At 49.1% G+C, this 21,451-nt stretch overlaps 1 protein-coding gene across 1 annotated transcript in view; it reads right to left on the bottom strand.

Moving 5' to 3' along the window:
• Positions 1-2,108: 2,108 nt before the first annotated feature.
• The window catches only part of HS6ST2 (heparan sulfate 6-O-sulfotransferase 2), a 102,288-nt gene continuing 82,945 nt past the window's right edge, over positions 2,109-21,451 (bottom strand). The window contains exon 2 of the mRNA XM_042876615.1: positions 2,109-4,765. Coding sequence (XP_042732549.1) covers positions 4,066-4,765 — 700 coding nt within the window. The 3' untranslated portion in view covers positions 2,109-4,065. The remainder of the gene's footprint in view (positions 4,766-21,451) is intronic.

The following is a 21,451-nucleotide window of genomic DNA, read 5'->3' on the forward strand; positions in this document are numbered from 1 at the left end:
ATGGCTATGCAGGAGGTCAGGATGAGCTGAGATGAGCCTGGAGCCCCATGCTGAGCCTCAGAGCCCTGTGCACAGCACAACACAGAGCTGCACCTCCCCGGGGTGCAGGATCTGGTCTGCACCCTGTGCTGCTTCAAAGAGGTTTGGCTTCAGAGGGCGCAGAGAGCTGAGGGTGCTGCGACCATTCCGGCTGCTTTATCCTTTAGTAATTAGGCAGGCATTGTCTGGCTTCGAGATTAATCCCACTTTTAATTATTTTGAAACTGCGTGAGATTTCCCAGGCATTAAAGATTATGTACACGCTTGCTGATTCCATGGCAATTATTCTAATGTAATGATGTCTATTAATACGCTTCCCAGCTTGCCATGCCCAGAGGGGAAATTCCCAGTTTTCCCCTACAGAGCACACATCTCCTGCATGGTTTAGGACCATCCACCTACCTGTTCAGAGCGCCTGAATGCTGGACTCCAAGATCCCAATTCAGATATTCTATGTTTGAATTCTATACTTGCTTTCTGTGCAAGTAACAGCACAGGGGTGCAGCTATGGCACAGCATCACGTTACAGGATGGAGAGCAAAAGGAAATGAAAAGCCATTCTGAAATCTCCTTTTGTTTGCTCTAAACATCCCTTGAACGCATCCTTACTGCAGCTCTCGTCAATTCTAAACTTCATTACCAGAAATCTTGTTACTCACTGACAGAATGGATCTCGTGCTGCTGGTCCCCAAATCCGTGCTGTGGGGCTCACCACTGCTCACAGACATCCTCACAAGACTTTATTTGCAGTCCTGTGAGGGAAATGTGAGTTCAGAGAGCCGAGCTTTCATATTTTGAAAGTCTCAGTCCACAGAAATTCAGAAATTTCAGTCCACACCATACACGCTTTGCTTTGCATGCATTTTGTTGCAGCATTTCATTGCACAGACATCAAACTTCACCTGTCTGTCCCACAGCACCGTGCGGAGCTGTGCTGCACACAAAGCTCCAGGTCCAGCTCCAGGAGCCCACAGGTCAAAGCTCTCAAAGCTTTGAGCCAAATTTGGTCTGAACTCATCACTCGGGTCCCTGGAGATGGCTGAGCAGTGGTGTTAGCATTGAGGCAACGAGGTTGATTCTGAACTCAAGAAATGGATTAAGAGAGACGATGCTCTCTCCTGATGAAGCTGCTGGAAGGGGGGAAGCACTTCAGGAAACACAGAGCTGAGTTCCACAGGGCAGTTTGGGTGCTGTGCCACAAGGGAGGAAAAGCAAGGAGCTCACAGCTCAGCAGAGAAGGGCCACTGACTGCAAGGAGAAGTTTAAGTCCATCACCCACTTGGAAGTGGTCCTTGGCAGTTCGGGTCCATGCATGGCTGAACCAGGCTCCTGCAGTTCCCGCATGGTTCTGCCTGCAGTTGGATGGATGCATTGCTTTTCTTCTCATTTTCTTGGTGATTTCGTGATCTGCTGCACTGCATCCTTCAGGTCCTGTTCATGTCCCATCAGTTTTGGTAACCCGAACATTTCAGGGGTTACATGAAATAGGAGACCAGTTCACTTTTACTCAGAAAAGACTGGAATCAAGTACATGTTATGCTGTGCTAAAATACACAGCGATGTCATATGAAAAGATTGCAAAGTTCACTGACATCCATCAGCAGAGCCCAACAACCCCTGTGTTGAATCACAGAGTCATTAAGTTTGGAGAAGACCTCTAAGATCATCCAGTCCAACCCCAGCCCACCCCACCATGCCCATAACCACGTCCCCCAGATGCCCACGGCTCTGAACACTCGAAGGGTCGGTGCACCCACCGCTCCCCGTGCAGCTGTGCTGGTGCAGCACCACTCCTCCCGCACAGATCAGTGGCAGAAGTATTTAAATCAGCAGAAAGCACCGCCTGTTCTCCTGAGCAGCTCAGAAAAGCAGTAAAAACTGAACCTATCACTGAAGCAGAGAGAGTTCAGCCCTCAGAGGCTGCAGTTCAGACACACTTCAGAAAAGCCACGATTATAAATTCACATATTTGCCTGTCAACAGCTATTGCATTTGTGTCAAGATCAGCGTTCGCTGTGAACCGCACTGTTCCCAGCACATCTTCAGATAAGGAAATAATCACAGGGAAATCAGAAGACTGCAGTTAAGTTTTATTTATCGGTTCTATTGTTAAATTACACAATCAAAGTCAGTGGATTGTAAATCTACACGGTAAGACAGCATCTACAGTGGGAATCAGCAGAATTTGATATGATTATGACAAAACGGTATCCTTATATTGGTACATCCTCTATATACAACTGACAGTATACACAAAGGAAATGCAACTAGTCGCTGTAAACCATGCACACCACAGCAGGATAACAAAATGCACCTTCTGCAATGGGCCCTCAGCTCGCCCCCGGTTCAGCCCCGTTTACAGCAGCGCCTTTCATTTTAAAGAGCGACTTATTTCCCCCCTGCCAAAACCAAAATCCAGCCGAGACTTCATACTGGCAACCGTGGTTCTCATTAAAACAATAACAATTAAAAACCAAACACAAAGAACTGCTGTATGCGACGTGGCGCTCTTTTCCCCGCTGCTGCTGCAGGGTTGGGTTGTGCCCAGGCTGTGGCATGGCACGGAGCACAGAGCTGGGCCACGTTCCTACAGCCTCTGTCCTCACTCTGTGCCCCTCTTTGCTTACCTACTATTACAGGAGAAAGTGCAAGAGAGCCGAGAAGCACCGCGCGCACCGGGGCTGAGATGGTGCGAAGCTTGAGAGCGCCGCAGCCCACGTGCAGAGCCTGCGACCGCGCTGACTCCAGGACCAAAGTCTCACAGAGGTGGGTTTCTTTTTTTGTTTTGTTGGCTTGTTTTTTTTGCATAGAGATTACAGGAGCCCCTCACCTCCTGCTCCAGCAGTGCCCGCGTCCCGCCTTGCCATCCCGTGCAGCTATGGCTGTGGAATACTTCTTCCCATCGTTCCAGTCATCACTAACCTGTCGGCACTAAGAAGGGCTCGAGAGCGTAGAAAAAAAAGCCCTATTTTTACACTGTGTAGCAAAGATTTACTGGAAGTAAATCCTAATTCAAGTTTAAATCTACTTCTTCAGTCGAGCGATTCTCTTTATAATATTGCTGGGATTAGAGAGCTTTATGACTTCTTATAGGCGCCATACAAAGAGCCGCAACACGATCTCATCTAGTTTATATCACCAATTATTAAAGAATGATAAGCTCAGCATTATGTACTCTAATGGGTAAGAAGGACTTACAGTCAGATACTGTCACAAGATTGTAATTTGGAAAAGGCTTTACGAAACACGAGGATGTAACTCCTCCAGAATGGCTAAAATCACAGCGCCCTGCAGGCTCTGGAAGCTGTGTCTTCAGTGTTGGCACTGAGCTCAGAACAGCGTGATTTGGGTTATAAGTATGAGACAGACAGAGCTGAAGACTCTGAACAGTGGTAGGTAGAAAAAGTTTAGAATTTTTAATATTTATATAATGAGAGAAATTACTTCTATACCTTTTTGAAAGCTAATATTGTTCAAAAAACTGGTCGGTATCTTTTCCCAGACCTTTAATGTTCCCTTCATTGTCCACTCATTAACTCAGTAAATACCATAATCAGTCGGTGCCCTTCGAAAGCCCATTAAAGAAAATTAAGATAAAACCAAAAGGAAAAGGTTTGGCTCGTATACTGCATTGTGAGAGTATGCGAAATGCCCACTGTTAGGAAATGAGATTGCTTCCCAGATGGATTTCAGCAGAGCATCATAAACATATGCCAGCATCCCGTTTTGTATTCATAACTAATTTAAGGATTTTGTTTGTTTTAAATGAACGTCCAAGCAACCATTTCCGATGAGCTTCCTTGGCTCCCGTATCCCATAAATAATCCAACAAACCTAAAAAGGACAATTTAATTACACACTAGGATTAAGTGTTCCACGTACAGTACGACATTTACTGCAAAGGCAACTGCAAAGGCAACGTTTTCACTTCTTTTTGCTTCCACAAGCATCTTCCATCTGGACCACTGCCGCCTCCCACGTGGGCGCTGGGTTCCTCTTTGCTTTCGGTGTCCTGAGAGCGTTCCCCTACCGCCACCGCTCCACGTTCCCCAGATAGTCCGTGCTGGAGCTGTTCTCTCCCTGCTCCCGCAGGTGCGCCTGCTTTGCCCGCAGGATCTTGCGCTGCTCCTGGCGTTTCCGCCGCGCCTCCTGGTGCTCCTTCTGCCTCATGTACTGGTAGCGCTGCAAAAAGAGGTCTTTTGCATAATCGTACAATTCCATGTCTAAAAAATTGAGGGCCTCGATGCGCTGCTGAGTCTGCTCGTCTATCTCCACGCTGGAGGCCCTTGTGCTATTGTACTGCGTGAACGGCGAGATGAAGTTCATGTTAAAAGTCTTCTCAAAGAGATACTGAGTCTTCCTTTGAAATTCGGTAAGGCCGAAGAAGGCCATGCGTTTCAGGTTCTCCTTGGCACTGTCCAGCAGAACCTTGTTTCTCTGCTCCTCCGGCATGACCGACAGGTTGTAGCATCCCACCAGGCTGAGGTCGGACAACATGCGGACCTGGCGGTTGTTGGCGAGGTTGTAGGGGCAGTCCATGAACTCCTGCAGGGAGCAGCCCGACCAGTCGTCCCCCGTGTAGCAGCTGGGCAGCTCCTCGGTGGTCGGCGAACGCCCGTCACAGACATGCAGGGATGCCTTCCACGTGGCTCCTCGCTGCACGTGCCGCCATTCGCTCAGGTACCGCGAGACGGGGTCACGCAGGATGGTGATGTAGTAGAAATTCCTGCAGAGGGGAGAGAGGCAGAGCGGTGAGTTCTGTGCTTCTCGAGCACAAGTGAACACCCAAAATCGACAGAAACTCGGGGCAATCTGCCCAGGGGAGGTGATGGAGTCACCGTTCCTGAAGGTGGTCAAGAACAGTGGAAATGTGGCCCTGAGGGATGTTGTGGGTATGGTGGGGGTGGGCTGGGGGTTGGACTTGGGGATCTTGGAGATCTTTTCCAACCTGACCAATAGAGACGTGAAGGGAACCCCAGATTTCCCTGTGAGGCTGCCCGTGTGGCAACAGGCCCATGTTGGGTGCTTCAGGAGATGACCTCTTGATAGGAGAAGCGGAAATGGTTTCAAACTAAAAGTTGGGAGACTTGGACTGGACATAAGGAAGAAGTTTTTTACAATGTGGGCGATGAGGCAGTGGCACAGGTTGCCCAGAGAACTGGTGGGAGCCCCATCCCTGTGAACACCCAAGGTCGGGCTGGATGAGGCTCTGAGCACTGATGGAGCTATGGGTGCCCCTGCTCAGTGCAGGGAGTTGGACCAGATGGCCTTTCAGGGTCCCTTCAAACAATTCTATGATACAATGACCTCAGAAGCACTGCCAATATAGTTCCTGTGTTGCAAGCCCCAGGCCATGCAGGGCACTGGTTCTGGCCATTCCATGGCCACTCCACACCACTCACATCTCCAGGAGAGCAAGCTCAGGCTGCCCCCCAGTTACATGGGAGCTTCACGTGACAACAAGCTGTGGTTTCATGACCAGTTTATGTTGTCTGCAAAATGATGCTTGTTTGATGTTTGTGCTGAGCAGCTGCACAAGCCTTAACAGCAGTGCTACACCAGCAAGGAGGGCATTTCCTACAGGACATTTCCTTTCTCAAGCCAGATAAATGATGTGTCTGCAGATACCCCAACCTCCTTACACTGACACGCAGAAAAACCCAGGCAAATTCCAATGCATCCACCTGCTTTCATCTGATACAAAGACAAGAGAGGAAAGATAAGTGAATAACAGGAAATTAAATATGTTGCAGCATTTTGTAACAGAAATGCCCAAGGGAAGTGGTGGCTTTTGTTTGGTGCACGGCGGCACACGGGGAACTTGTATGCATTGCTGTGATATGGGAGACCCTACCAGGATAAAGGCAATTTGCTTAATTAAACTGAATTAGAGTGGCTCAATAAACAACTGCCCTGCCTGGGAAGCCCACTCCTCCAGGACAGGGATGCCAAACACAGTGATGGCCGTGTCCTCGGTGCTGCGGAAACGTGAAGTGTTGGTTTGCTCCCTGAGTGACATCACAAGTGGCCACCCTGCAGCTCAGCCTCTGATCCGCGCCGTTTCCTTCAGCAGAAAAGCCACTAGATGTCAATGTTTTACAGAAAATTGCCTCTGGATGGACTCGAAAGTGAATCACAGGCACCGAACGCATGCAATAGCACGAGGGAAAAGGAAAAGCAGAGAGTCACCATTCCTCTTCCCATCTAGGGCGCTGAGCTTACAAATAAAGGAGGAAGCACAATAAACTCATCAAACCAAATAAAGCCGAGAAGCCCAGGAAGGCATCAGTGGCCGGTCATGGTGGCACCTGCTGTCTGGAGGGCGAGGACACAGCCATCAGCACAGCCACGTGCCTGTGGGCTTACCTGGCTCCTAGAGCTTTGACTGGGGATGTAAACACACCAGATGAGCCAAAGCCTCGGCCCATGGCCCAGAGGAAAGGTACTTCTGGCCCAAAAGTGCCATTACAAAGTGTGGGGATACAGAGGAAAGGCAAACCCAAACCCCTTCTTTAACACCTGCCAGGACTTCTCACCATTGGACCCAGTTTGTTGGACCCTGCACTAAAATAATGCCTCGATTCTTAAGCAAGGATAAATTGGTGCCATAGCTGAGGCATGCCCTTTGTGTAACACACAGCAACAAACTGCAAAAAAAGAGGCCACAGCAAAGCTCTGCTCACTCCTCTGTACAAAGATCGTGCTTCTGGATGGAGCCATGGGGTGCTGCTGGCAGAGTGAGGTGGCCACAAACCCATGCTCTGAGGTCATCACAGCAATCGATGCAGAGTTCAAGCACAAGGAGAAACAAATCCTGAGCCAAGATTGATGTACCGAGCATCTTATCATAGCTCCTATTCCTCAACTTCTCTCCTTTTGTGCTCTTTGGTCACAGGCAGTGACAAAGTGCCCCACTTGGCTGCTGCTGTAAAAATAAAATGCGTATGTTGGTGGAAAAAACCGTGCTGTAATGGAGCACCGTCACTCTGGGGGGCTGACGGCCTCAGCCAGGCAAGTCTCTCCATCAGGAGCTGTCAGAGAAGTCAGAGGAGAGCAGCTGAAGGCAGCTGCACAGAGCTGCTCACTTGGCTCTGCAGAGAGGTGGCAGTGGCTGGGCTCCCTGCAGCACCATGTGCTTATGGGATGTCCTACACAGGGCTCCTGCCTTGCTTGGCCTGAGCACAGCATCCTCAAGGTCAGGGCTGTACTTTTTCCTTGTGCCACACTCCCACTTTCCCCAGCTGAATCCCCCTTTTGAGACACGGGGTCAATCTCAGATGTTTTGAGCATTTCTCCTCTTCTTCAGTTTCGCCGTTTAAGTTCTACTGGAAGAAGCAGCGTCCCATTTGGGAACACCGGCTTTTGGGTCAGCCCCAAGCCACGCTCATCCAAGTTTGACATCACAGCAGATCCCAAAAAGCAGCTCTACCGCTGTGAACTTATCTGAACTGAGCTTCAAAAAGTCCTGAAAGCTTTAATGTGTCACCAAGCCAGGGCTGGATTTGGCCATCAGCGCCCAGAGCATCCTCCTGCTGCAGCTGGGAGGCAGATTCAAAGCCTGGCAATTATTTTTAGCTCTGTGCGTAACGGCTTGTTCCCTCTGCTGCCTTAACGAGGGGGTGTGGAGTTCCTGCCCATTCCTTGAAGCTCTTGCTTCAGAGCCCCAGACTGCAGGTAGAGCTCAGCCTTCGCTGCACATCGCTCCTCTGCCTTACAGAGCTGTGCTCACTGCAAGTGCAGCTTTCTAACAGAGCTGAGCTGGGTGCCCACGCAGCACAGAACAAAAGCTGGCAGGCAACTCAGAAAGCAGGCTGGCCATCAGGAATCCGAGGTGTGTGACAGCCCTTTGCTCCCGGTACCCCCCTGCACACAGCTGTTTCCCAGCTCCCTGTGCATTCAGCTGTATGCTCCCTCAGGAAGATGGCTTTGTGCTCACAACGGTGCATCTGTGCCACCCCTCCCACACCTCTGCTCAGCACAGGGACTGAATAACAATTTTTTTCCCCCCAATCTAACGATTTTTTTTTTTTTAAAGCTTCTTAAAACAACATAAAAAACAAAACAACAAACTGAAGCCAAACAGAGGAGGTGTGACAGCCTGGGGGGATGACAGCACTGACAAAGCCAGAGATCCTGGGGAACTCACAGCTCCCTCACTACTGCTTTGCTGTGCCACGAGAGCCCTGGCAAAACCACCATGGCCTGAGCACAGCAGCTCTACCTATTATACTTGCTCCTGGGAAAGGAAATGATGACTTAACTCCAACAGAAAAGCTTGATCCCAGCAGACAGCACCTCCACAAGGACTACACCAAGCTTCAGCTCCGCTGGTGCCAAGCAGAACGGTATCGATCCCCACTGGAGGACTGAGGCTGTTTAATTGCTGGTGGAGGCAGAGGAAGAGTGGAGGTCAGTGCTGGCAGCTGCCATGCCTTCAGCCTGGAAACCTGAGCCTGGCCCGATAGAGCTCTGAGCTGGGGGACTCGCAATGCAAGCTGAAAGCCAAGCATTCACTCAACATTACATCCATTAGCAGATGGGTCACGGGGGGGAGGGACTAAGCAACCTTTTCCCATTTCTCTTAAGAAATGAGGCTGAAGCAAAAGGGGCTACAGAGAGGGAGAAACCTGCAGCCTACACACAGGGAGCAAACAACCTGGGGACAGCCCAATCTCCTGCTGTGGTGGAAGATAACACCATTTTGACACAAAGCCGAGGAAACAGAGCTGTGACTTCCAGGGGACATGCTGGGACAGCCCCACTCTCCCAACAAATCTAAAGCTACCCTAGAAATTTGCTCAAGCACATCAGTTTGCATCTAGGTCAGGCTCGGCCAGGTGGCAAGGGCGGTCGGACACACAGATGGGCTTGTACAGTGAATGGGAGGCAATTCCACACGGGTGTCTCCAATGTGTTGGCTGGAGATGGGGGAGGAGGGGAAACTTGAGAACATTCCTCTTCTGGGAGATTGCTTCCCCAGAGGGGCCCATCTGGGGACTGTGTGGCTAACAGCAGAGTGTGCAACTCATTTACACTGCAGGTGAGGATGGACGTTCTGAAAGACATTCAGATGTGGCACTGAGGGACGTGGTTATTGGGCACGGCAGGGATGGGCTGATGGTTGGACTCAGTGATCTCAGTGGTGTTCTTCAACCTTAATGACTCTACTGAAGTTCCCTTTGAATAGGGCAGAGGGACAGATGAGATCTGCATTGTGTCCAGTGAGAAAGCAAATAAAATGAAATCAAACCCTGCAGCAGGGATGCTGCATATGGTACTAACAGTGAAGGACTGAGATACTCAAAAAAGAGAAGTACTTGCGTGGTTGGTGACCCGGCCCCAGAAGCACGCAATCAGAAGAAGTGACCAACAGCACATAGATGGCCAGTGTCCTCCCCACCATCCCCATATGCTGCTCATACTCTTGAGTTAAAGAACAGAGCTCATTGATCAGAGCACATTATTTTTGTCTTTTGAAGCAGAAGAGTTTGGGTTTCTTTTTCCTCTCCTGCAGCACATGGGAAGAGAGGCATACAGCTCCCTTCCTCTGCACAGCTTCACAGCAGCTCCAAAGCCACCTGACCCCTGCATCGGTGGGTTTTAATTTTCAGTAGATGGGGCACGAGGCCGATGTGGGTCTCCCTCATCCATCCATCATCCCTAGCACGTCTCCCAAAGAAGTCAAACTCAATTACACCAGGCCGGGTGCCCAGCGCTCCCGGCTCCCACTAGGTGAGGTTAATTCCCATAAAGAGCTGCTCACAGAGAATTCGATTTGCTAATACCTCAAACTGCTCCTCAAAGAGAAGTACTGCTAATTTGAGGGAGGCAGGCATCTGTTCAGAGGTCGCCCAGAGAGAAGCAGAATGTTGATATATAACACTGCAACTCGCACAGAGGCTTTACCACCTATGGACACAACTGTAAGGTAGGGGGAGAGCTGCAACTGAGTGTGCTTGGGAAGCCCCACCATTGGTAAACAGCCAAAGGGAGCAGCTCTTCAGGCTGGGAGGTGCCCAGGCTGGACGCCCTGCAGCAGTGAGCCCAAAATATTTGCTAAGCTCACTCTCAACAGAGCGTCGGCTCCAGATTGGCCCCAGATGCTTCACATCAGCGAGCTGGATGACAGCAGCAGCCAAAAAGCATCCCACAGTGCTTCCCTGTGCTCCCAGAGATGGCAGGGAAGGAGGAACAAACCCCACTTTTCCCTGCAGCAGCAGACCTATACACACCGGGATTTCTATCCCTTTGCTCTGGTGTCAGCATGGCGCTGGAGAATCATAGCATGCATTAGCTCAGAACAAGGGCCTATGAGGAAACGAGATAAGTATTTCAGAGCTGTGAATTAAAGCCTTTAGCAAATGTAAATTTACATTTCCTCTAAGTAATCATTATGTTTTCACTTCTATCAGCACCCAATGACTCACAGAGATGTTTTGTCTAGAAACACTAATGGTGGGGGTAGGAAGCCAGCAGCCTGCCCACGGTAACTGCCGCGGGAGGAAAGTGCCAAAGGAACCCATAAAAACGAGCTGCAAATTGCAAGAGTGGCAATTACACCAGCTCACCCATCGCCTGTGAAATTATCAAATGGGAAAGGCTCCCAGCATTCATCAAATGGGGAAGATTTGCAGCATTTTAGGGGCAGAGGAAGCCTGCGTCTTCATATCTTTCAGCTGAAGACGCGCGTTCATGTATGTGTGGGCATGGAACCTGCATGCTAATGTGCTGACAATCAGGCTTTAAATAAGTGAGAAATATGCAGCCTCACACAGGCCCGTGCCCCCAGGCACCCTCACGCACCAACCCATCGCCCACAGCACCGCCTGCGCAGGGGAGAGCTGCCCTGCAGATCTGCCAGAGCGCTATTAATTTCCTAATTACCTATATTATTAAGATCTCTGCAGGACACCCGAGCACGCAACTGATTCAGCAAGAACAGCAGCCCTCTTGTTTGTGCTTATAGATACATATCTCAGTGGTTGTTTTCGGACTCGGCCAACACAAGGTGACTCGGCGGTGCGCCTGGCCCCAAACCCACTGCTCCACCCCATAGAAAAAGGGATGACGTGCCCACAAACACCCATCTCCCTCCACAACCAGCACTCCCTGCTCTCTCTTTGGGCTTGTTGCTGCAAAGCATGGCAGCCCTCCCAAAAGGAGCTGGTGAACAACCACGGTATTTACTACTCTCCTCACCCTGTCTAAACGCCGTCGCAGGAATTGGTTTCTGCTTGTAACTGATATTCCTGTGGCGTGGCAGGCAGAGGTTTGCAAAGCCGACACTCCATAAGCGGTGGTTTACAGAGATGGAATAGTGGCAGTTTTTCATTTTCCAGAGTCCACTCACCCTTCCAAAAATCTTAATGCCTCATTGATTCATAATGCAGTACATAAAGATTTCATTTTTTCCTGCACACAGTGATATATTATGGAGGCAATCTATTTTGCTACTGAAAAGTTTGCTTAGCAGAAAAATTTGGAGTTTTGACATTCAGGAAATTACAGCCATCTGTAAAGCACGACTGATGTGCCAAGGCCAACATTTTCATTGCACCTACGGAGCCAGGATAATGATGCTAAATATTTATCATATTCTAAAAAAAAAAAATTTTTTAAATCCAGATTCTTGTGTATAAAAAGCATGCACTTTGTATTAATGAAAAAGGCTTTATCCTTGCATTTGTATGCACCTTTGCTACACCCTCAGTGTGCTACGCCACGCTGTGACTTCCTAACGGCAGTAACACTCCTCGCAGCTCCTCCAGGTACAAAGCCAGGCGCCATGTGAGCAGTGATGGGCTGATGGTCGCCCTGTGTGAGCTCACTGTCTTTCCCAGCCTCGGTGGTTCTGTCAGTCTCTGCTTTACCACACCACTCCCCCCCCGCTGGAGGGATCCCAGAGCTTTCGAGATCACCCACGTTAACTTCCAGAACTTCACTTATCCCACAGCAGGGAATGAACTCCGGACAGGTATTCATCATGAACCTCAACCAATTCTCTTCAATAATCCATGCAGGAACGAGGTTTGGCTCCTGTGAGGAAACACACGGCTGCCGCTAATTCCATCTGCAGATACCTTCCAGCTAACACAGGTTACACCAGAGTGCTTTTAACAGCTGAACCAAGGACATGCACAGCGCAGTGAAGGCACGCAGATGCAACTCACACATTGCTTGTTGTAACTATCAGACAGATGGAACCCAAGGAAAACCTCTCTCAGCCTTTCTAAAATACAGTCCAAGGAAAGCATCTATTGAAAATGCATCTAAAATGTAATTAACGAGCTGGCACTAATATATTCTCTTTCCTACTGCTGGAAGGGATGAGGACGGACAACGTGCCTGCAGCTGCAGCTTGCTGCAGTTTTCATTTCGGCTTTCATTGATTTCATTTAGCGCCCTGAGACCAAATAATGAAGAAATCTGTATCAATGGAAAGCACCAAGTGTGCTCCTGTCCCACCAGGGCACTCCAGCAATATCGTGGAGTGGAAGGGGATTCTCCTTTAATTGAATTGGAAATGAGACACACATTAGCTAAGAAAACTTAATCAGCGCAGTAATATTAAAATGGGCCACTCAGACAAACTATACTGATTAAGTCACTTGCAAACATTTCCTTACTCATCAGCGAGACTTGTGGCGTTAATGATTTAAACTCACTTTCCTACTCCAGGGAACAAAACTGTAATTTCGTAGGAGATGATTAGAGTGCTTTAAGCCTTCCCTCGCACATTACAATGCAGTCTCCTGGCAAAAGCACAGAACCCGACCCTGCAAGGACACGTGCAGAGGCTCAGGAAGCCTGCACAAATGCCAGCACGTCATCAGCTCCTTTGATTTAAGCCAGGAGAGCCCAGAAGGCACCTCCCTTACTCGCTTGCTGCTGAAGCATTCCCAGCAGCTCCTCTGCTGCCTTCATCTCTAATTGTAACTCGCTGCACCGTAAAGCTGTGAGCTCTGTGTACCTCCCAGCACACTCGGATTTTAACAATCTCACTCACCCACAGTTCACATAACTGGATTTAAAATGTTTGGGAGATAGCAGAATGCATTTCTATTAAAGCTCTGCCAATGCATTTGTTGTGCCAGAGCTCAGCTGGGAGGGGTTTTATTTCAGCTCAGCAATCAAGGCTTTGCAGGTATTACAAGAAGAGCAGAGCACCCCGTTTCCCACATCCACTCGTTGCACCACATACACTCAGCTGAAGAGCACATCACTCAGCCTGAGCAGTGCCACACTTCTGCCTCTCCCACAGCCCTGACCCAACACTGGGATGTGTCCATCGTGCTCACAGGAGACCAGCATGCCAGGACTGAGCTGGCAGCCCTTCATCCCAGCTTTCCTAGTGGCTAGCAAGAGCACAGCTATCAGCTAAGACACATTGTGCACCTATGGATCTCAGCAGCTTCCTATATTGTTAATTAATCTATAGCATTATGATGTTCAACATCCTTTTTCAGGACAGACAAAACCAAATCCCATTTTTGCTTCTTTTCGGTGCCATGAAGGAAGCTTCAGCCAAATGTCAGCTGCTCTGAGGTCGCTGCAGAGAGGAGATGCAGCCACCAGGCCAGGCAAGACCAGGAGCCCCTCTCCCTTCTGTGCCAGCTGAAGGGTGATGAGCAGCATCACCATGCAAAAAGCACAGAGATGCACTGCCCACACACAACACTGCTTGCTTCAGCTTTTGCCCAGCTCTTCTGCAATGACAACAACACAAAGATGGACCAAAGCCTGGCCTTTCTCTCCACATCCTCTTGCCGTGGTCCTCGAGCCGGCAGCACGCACCACCCCCAACTTCACACTCACAGAGCCTTTGCTGGCTGGAGGAAAAGCCTTGCTTACGTTAGCTGGAAATCCTTACAAACAAACTGATCTCAGCTGAAGCCCAAAGTAAGCTACAGGCCTGCACAAAACCAGGAGAGGCACTGCCAGCCCCAGCGTGATACAGAACAAACCCTCAGCCAAGGAGCACCTGTATACGAAAAAGACTGGAAGCCTCCACTTGGGTGTCTCTCTCCAGGCTGCACGCAGCCCTGCTGATGCTAAAGGGAAGCAGACAGATAAAGAGTGAAAAGAACAAAGCTCAGGAACTCCAGTTCTCCACTCCGAGGAGACAAGAAGCAAATCCAAGCACTGAACGAACACACTGAAACCACAACAAACCACAAACGCTCAGGGTTATTGGATGAGATTGATGAGCTTTCAAAAGGAGCTGCCAATGGTCCCATCTCTCTGCCTCACTTCTCAAAATAAGAAACAAAAAAAGGCAAAATCCTCTCCTTAAGCAGCAGGAAATGGTTCAAAACAGCACTGCTCTACCTGTTAGCATCTTCCAAATGATTTTCATAAGACACAGCTCCACTCCTGCATGGATTATGCTGGCTAAAAATGTGTGTGACATTTTAATTATCAAGTACAAATGTTACTGCGAGCAAGCAATGAAACAGATGGTGTCCTGAATTTTACAGTACAGCCACATTTTCCAGCTCAAATTTCCAGTTCACCAATCAGTGAGCTTCAAGTCCTGCCTTTGCTGTGTTTCCCCCAAACATCTGAGCTGTTGTAACCAAAGACACTGGGAGCCCAGCTCTGGGAGCAGAAACACAACGTGAGTCATCCTCCTCCAGGATGATACACGACGTGTTTCCAACAAAGCACAAACACTGAGCATTTATACACCCCAAAAACATGGGGTGCGTGAAGTGAGAGAGCATCGTTGCCCTGGAAAAGAAGTACAGGGATAAAGGAATGACCATCCTACTCAAGAGGGAAAAGCAGTGACCTCGCTACTTCCATCTCAGTGAAGGGCTTCACCTGTTTAACTCGGTGAATCCTACCTGTGTCAGTGGCAGCCCCTCATACTGCCTTCTCTTCCCTTCTGTGTGCTCTGCCCAAAAGGGGAAGGGATGGGAATGGATGTGTGTTCCCTTGGCTCCTGCCGATGGAGAGTCTCAAAGCTCTGGGGATCAGAAGGGAGCAAAGCCAAAAGCTTTTCCATTCCTCCGTGGTAGTCTAAAAAATGGAACCTACTGCTCCCTGTGTAGGCTGCCCTTTTGTGTGTTTCTTTTTCCCTCTGCCATAAAAAAATAAAATACAAACAGAGAAACAAGCCACAGAGGAGCACAGCCACGAGTGCTATGCAACATGGGAAGGGACAAGGACCTGGAGCCCCCTCCAGCTGACCACAGCTCCACAGACATGTCCAGCTGTGCCTGTGCATGACCCATAATGGACACAGCTGCAGACTACAGGAGACCCAGCTCAAGCTGGATCTGTCCTGTGGCTTGCACATGTCTTCTGCAAAGCCCTGAAGAGTTTACAGCCCCCTGGCAAACAGGAGGAGCTTGCAGTCCTGCTCAAGCACTGCATGAGGAGAGGGAGCTGTTTTTGGCTGTCATCGTGCTGTGTGGGCTATTTCCCCTGTCAGCCTGAGCTGCCCTCTCCAAAGGGGCTCTTCATTTAATAAGCTGTGGCAAAACTTCATCTCAGAGAACTTTCCTGATACTCTGCACCATTCATCTTCACTACCACAAGCCCAAAACACTGAGGGGAGATGCTGCCCTGGCTTATGGCATCACTGCTGTAATTACCACAAAGAAACATCTCTGGAAAGGTGTCCCAGAAAATAACACGCTGAACATTTCCTTGCTTTGGAGCACAGGTGCCCTCCTGAGCACTTCTCCCCTGCAGAACAGGGAAGCCCACCTGGGCGTTTTGTTAGCAGGGTGGAAGGCAAAGCACCAGCCTTACTGCAGACCCTGGGAGCAGCCTGGTTTGCAGCAGACGTCTGCAGCAGGGTGGAGACGTGCATGGCAGCAGCATGGGTTCTGCTCTCAGCCACGCTGGCAGCTGGAGCGCTCAGATAAATAAACCTGGAAATTGACTGCTTCTGAGTGACAAAGGCCTCCCTGCTAGGTGTTCATCCCTGGAGGGGTTAATATAAAACAATCTGATTTCTTCCCCAAATTGCACAAAATCCAATAAGCGCCAGGCAGCGGTGTCTTCTCCCATTTAGAAGATTAAGAAACTCTGTCCTACCGACTTTATCGGAACAATTCATTCCCACAAAATTACACTGGGTTTTGAACCTGAGGTTGACACACTCCATTCTAGCTGCAGGCTGAGCCATCCGCTGCGGTGCTGCATCACAGCACTGCGAAGCACCACCTGAGCCGGGTTTGCTGCCAAAGCACCTGAGCAGGGACAAGGATGAGAGCAGTGGGGGGGGCAAGAGGCTCCCCCTGCCTCCAGCTGCCGTGATGTGGTCCAGCAGCAGCACCTTCAGCCACATCCCAGCCATCCTGTTGTTAAACCAGCAGCAGCCACGTAACTCATTTTGACACACCGAGACGGGGCTTCTCTTGGCTTTATTTGAAACAAAATGACACTTTCTCTAGACACCGAAATGCATCCTCGTCTCATCGTATCAGCGGAGGAAGCATATTTTTCCTCTTTATGTGAAAGGTGATATTGGGTGCATCATGCATTGAAATCGTTTGCTGGCTCCCTCTCTCAACATAAATAAGGGAAAAGTAAGTCAGGGAAGATTGATTTTAAAGATGTATACATATGCATGCCGTTCTCTAACCCAGAACATTATTAAATTCTTTCATATATTCACGCCAAAGATTGTGCAAGTGGAGATGCTATCACTAGTACTTTCCCAGAGTGAGGATTAGGGAGCTTTCCTTCTACTGAAAGCAATGTGTTTAAACCACCTGTGCTCAGCCAAGCCGTCCTAAGCAGCAGTGTATCCCGACCAGAATCCCTCTGGGCTGCCCAGCAATGCCTGCAGGGAGCCACAGCAGCAACCCAGGGAACCCAAGGCCAGGCTGAGCATGAGCTCTCTTACACCCATCAGAGCACTGAGTTTTCTGATGGCTATGAAATGCCTTCTAACCTCTGCAGCCTCCCCAGTACACATAGCAGCAGCCCCATCCAGCAGAGCACAGCTGAACCCCACTGGGGCAGTGCTGCCCAACGGCAGATCTGGATTGCAAGCCATGCTACATCCAGCCAAACACCCAGCTTCATTTACGAGCAGTGTGACATCCTGCTCCCCAGGCAGGCACATCCGCCACAGCACTGCCCTCCTGCCTGCACAAACTGCAAGTCTGCAGCAATGCTGCCCAATTACCTTAAAGATGTTATTTAGATAGCTCTGTGGTAATGGACGCAAACACAAACCCCAGTCCTGCAGGATTTGCATAGCGGAATTTTTATCGCGCTTCTTAAAGATTAATAATTTAAGGCAAGTTGTAACTGTGCTAAGATTTAGTCTTATGTTTTCATCACGGCTTTATATTCTCATAAATATCCAACATTCCCAAGTATATAGAAACGTGAAATGGTATTCAAGAGGAAAAACTGCACCCAATATATCTTCCATTTATGGAATCGAATGTAAGATCATATTCAAAGCGCTGCATTTACTGTCTGATTTTGAATACATAAAACACATAGCCATTACAAATTCACCTTTCATTGCAAAGCTTTGTTCTAGCACTGACATAACTTACGGCCGGATCAGAGCCCTAAGAGCAGCTCGGCCGTTTTTCTTCTCCTCCGCTCCCACAAACACGACTCAGGGAGACAGGTCGTGCTCTCTATCAAAGTTGCACTTGCCACACAGCAATACTGCAACATGTCCCATTATAGTTATGTCTGCAGAGACCGTGAGCACAGACTTGGCTGCAGGCACCTCCTAATGGAATTACATAATTGGAGGCATGTCATCTAAATCTGAACAAATTGGATTCTCTTGTCATGCACTATTGAATCAAAACGGAAAGAACACTCCACGCTGTTATCTACGGTAAACCAAAGGCGGCAAATCCGGCGTCACTAATATTTTGGTAATGTGATGTGTATTAAAAACGGGGTGGGGGGAGGAGAAGAGAATGGGTTCACGTAGGGCACGCTAAAACCACGCTGCGTGCAAGAACAACCCATCCCTGTTTGGTTGGGGAGTCACATTAATGGCTCATAATGCTGGAGAGGAGAGAACAGCAGCAGAACTGTGCAGGGCTGGTCTCCTGGCGGAGCTGGGGAACAGAGATGGGGACCTCAAGGCTTTTCCATCACCTTTGTTCTGGGAGAAGCAACAGCCACTAAGGCATCTCCCCCACCCTGGTCCTGCTGCTCCTTCCCCCCCATACCCGCTGCTCAAATTAACATTCACATCCCCTGTGAGTTCTCCAGCCCTCGTAATTCGTAAGCATGCCCTGCTTTACGTTTACAAGTACATCGACTTTCATTTGGAATTACTGAAGGAATCATAACTAGGGAGCGAGAGCTGAGCTTACCCAACTGTGCATTCAGGGCAGATTTTCACTGAGCACTCAGCTCGACCTCCAGCTCTGCACGTATGAGAGAACAGAGGCATTAATTACATTACCAGAATCACTAATCAGCTCACTGCATCTTTATATTTCATCAGCGAACCGCCGGTGCAAAATCAGAGCCTTTCTCTTCCTTTAATTTCTTCAATCCTCACCACAGTATTTCCATGCATGCACACAGAAGAAAAACACAAACACACGTTTAAAGAACACTGAAGCAGCACAGAAAAAGGCATTCTGATGCTATGTGGAATTCACAGCTGCCTCAACTGGAGGAGTCACACTGCTGTGCACCACCGGGGAGCCCTGAGGACAGAGCAGGGCACGGCACAGGGAGAAGCGCAGGGCAGCATCCCACCAGCAGCCATCCCGATGGTAAGCAGGTCACTGCTCTGACAGCAGCAGGGGGTATCTGCAGTACAGCTCACACACAGCTAACACACTGCAGAAAAGCAATTTTTAGAATGACATCAGCACGCTGCACTTTAACTACAGAGGTATCAGCTGCTCTGCCCCTCACCTCCAGCACTGCCGCGCTGATGCAGCAGGTGTGCAAAACGCCTGTTTCTATTTGGTGTGAGGGAGAAATGCTGTCACATCACCCAATACCACAAGTTGTGAGAGCACACAACAGGGGGGATGTGATGACTGCACTACCCTCTGCCTGCAGCGCGCCCCCAGAGGAGCTGGCTCAGCACTCACCTTGTGCTGGCAGGGGCTCTGTGTGGGCATTGGGCATCCCCAACTATGCAGCCCTCTGGCAGCACTGCAGGTTGCCACGTGTGGAATCCAGATCTACCAGTGAGTGCAACCGCGCACTGCTGGAAGGAGCTGCTCATCAAGGAAGCACATGAAGAGCATTATGGAACAGAAGGAGTGGTGAGGTACTGGAACAGACTGGTGCTGCAATCAGTCCTGGAGGTGCTCCAGAACCATGAGGATGTGGCTCTGAGGGATGTGGTGATGGGAACGGTGGGGTGGATTTGGGGACCTTACGAGTCTACTCCAACCTGAATGATCCTATGAAAGCAATGCGTACTGTGGAAATGGGTACTGATTTAAACGGTGGTTTCCCAGGGCAGGCAGAGGAGCAGTGACAGGAGGGCTGAGGCTCCATCTGGGACTGTCCCACCACTGCTTCTCAATGGCCACATCACTGCACTCAGATTTAGTGACGTTTCTAAATCTAAGTGAGGGAGAAGGGAAAGGAATCACCCCTCACTAGCACAGTACCTTCTGAGAGCTGCAGAATATTCCACCGACTCCTTGTTCTCTACTGCATCTTTTCCTCACTAAAAGGGTTACTTCGGATATTTGTGTGGAGCCAGGAGCTGGATTCAGTGATCCTTATGGGTCCCTTCCAACTCAGGATATCCTATGAGATGGTCTGCTTTTGGGTGGCCCTGTATGGAGCCAGGAGTTGGACTCAATGATCCCCTCCAATCCAGGGTATTTATTCTATGTTTCTACGGTTGCTTATTTGATTCAGCTTAAACAGAGCCAGGGCAAACACACAGGTTACAAACCTCCTTCATGCACTCAGCCTCCTTAACGTTAGCAATATCCGTTCATAATTAATATATTACAACTAATTAATATCACTAATTAATGAATTGGAACAAGGGCAGGGAGATAGGAGAACATTCCTTCTGATAGCTGTGAAATGCACTAATGGGAGCCAGTCGGGAGTCAGCTCCTCTCTTTGGGGAGTTTGGAACAGTTTGATTTTCAATCAGAAAAGCTCTAGTGAATATTCAAAGAATGAATTATAAGAATAAGATGAAGAAAAGCTATCAAGCATTTTGCATCTCTGCCTCTAAGAATAACGATGGGGGAACCTGTGCCATCCTGGCCGGGTGGGCAACCCAGCAGTGGAGTCACTGCAGGGGACCCCAGCCTGGGGATGGCTATGGGCAGTGCTGGGGTATGCATCGTTAACAGCCAGAGGGAATAATAAATTAGCACCTAATTAACAAGAGCGCTGGAGGCATCTGGGAAGTTGGACATGAAAGGCCAAGGTAAGCATTTGGGATGCAGAAAATACGTTCAGGACAAATATTTATTGGGTCAGTAGTTGCTTGCGAGGAACAGAAGCAATAAAGTGGAGATAACAAGGAATAATGCTGCCACGATGGGAAATTGCACTAATGACTTAACAGCTCTTTGCACCTCTCTCTAAAAAGCTCCTAAGGGAAATCTCTTATTCAGCACCGAAGTAGCAGCGGTGTAAATCTGCTCGTCATTACACCTGACCCCCTGCACTCACAGCAGCTGCTGAGCCCAGCGCTGCACTGCCCTGCTGCTCACCCACTGCCTGCTGCCACCTCCCTGCCACCCAGTGCAGGGCAGAGCAGGACAGGCATCCCTGGGATGGGGAACTGCCCAGGCAAGGCTTAGGGACCACCAGCAAAAGCTGCGTCCCCCCAGCAGCTCAGCCATTGCCTGCCATGGGATCTCACACCAAAGGGCATCGCAGAGCGAGCAGCTCCACCAGGCAGGAGAGACTGCAAACATAATTTTAAGAAACGCAGCTTAACTGTCTTGTTAATTAATATTCCAAACTACGTGCGAGCCTTTAACACACAGCAGGATTGCGGTGAAAGATTTATGAGATTGGTTCACCTTTCCTGAGCACTGCCTTGGGTCATCAGCAGAAACTTATCAGCCCGTGTACCAGCGGAGAGCGAGTGTGAGGGGAAGGGTAACATCTGCAGAAGACGATGTGACCTACTTTTACAGTAATTTGAATGCATATCTGGGAGAAAAAAAAAAGCCTCTAAAATTTTAAGGGAGAATTATAAATCAAGGCATGACAGTAAACAAGTAATTTGTGAAGTCGCACTGTCTACTCCGTGCAAACAAGGGATTCATCAAATAATAAAATACTACTTTAGAAGAAAACAAGCACAATTATTTTATAATTACAGCTGCTCTCGCCTTCTGAGGGCAGGAAACCTTCCTACCTCCATAGAATCATAATCAAGACTCATCAAAGTCCTGTAAAAGCAAATCAATATCTGCTCTTGGCAGGACGAGTTAATTAATAGCGGAGCGCTCTGCTG

The sequence above is a fragment of the Lagopus leucura genome, unplaced genomic scaffold, assembly GCF_019238085.1.
Source record: "Lagopus leucura isolate 7727_CA_CO unplaced genomic scaffold, USGS_WTPT01 Super-Scaffold_100016, whole genome shotgun sequence".
Classification (NCBI taxonomy): Eukaryota; Metazoa; Chordata; class Aves; order Galliformes; family Phasianidae; genus Lagopus; species Lagopus leucura.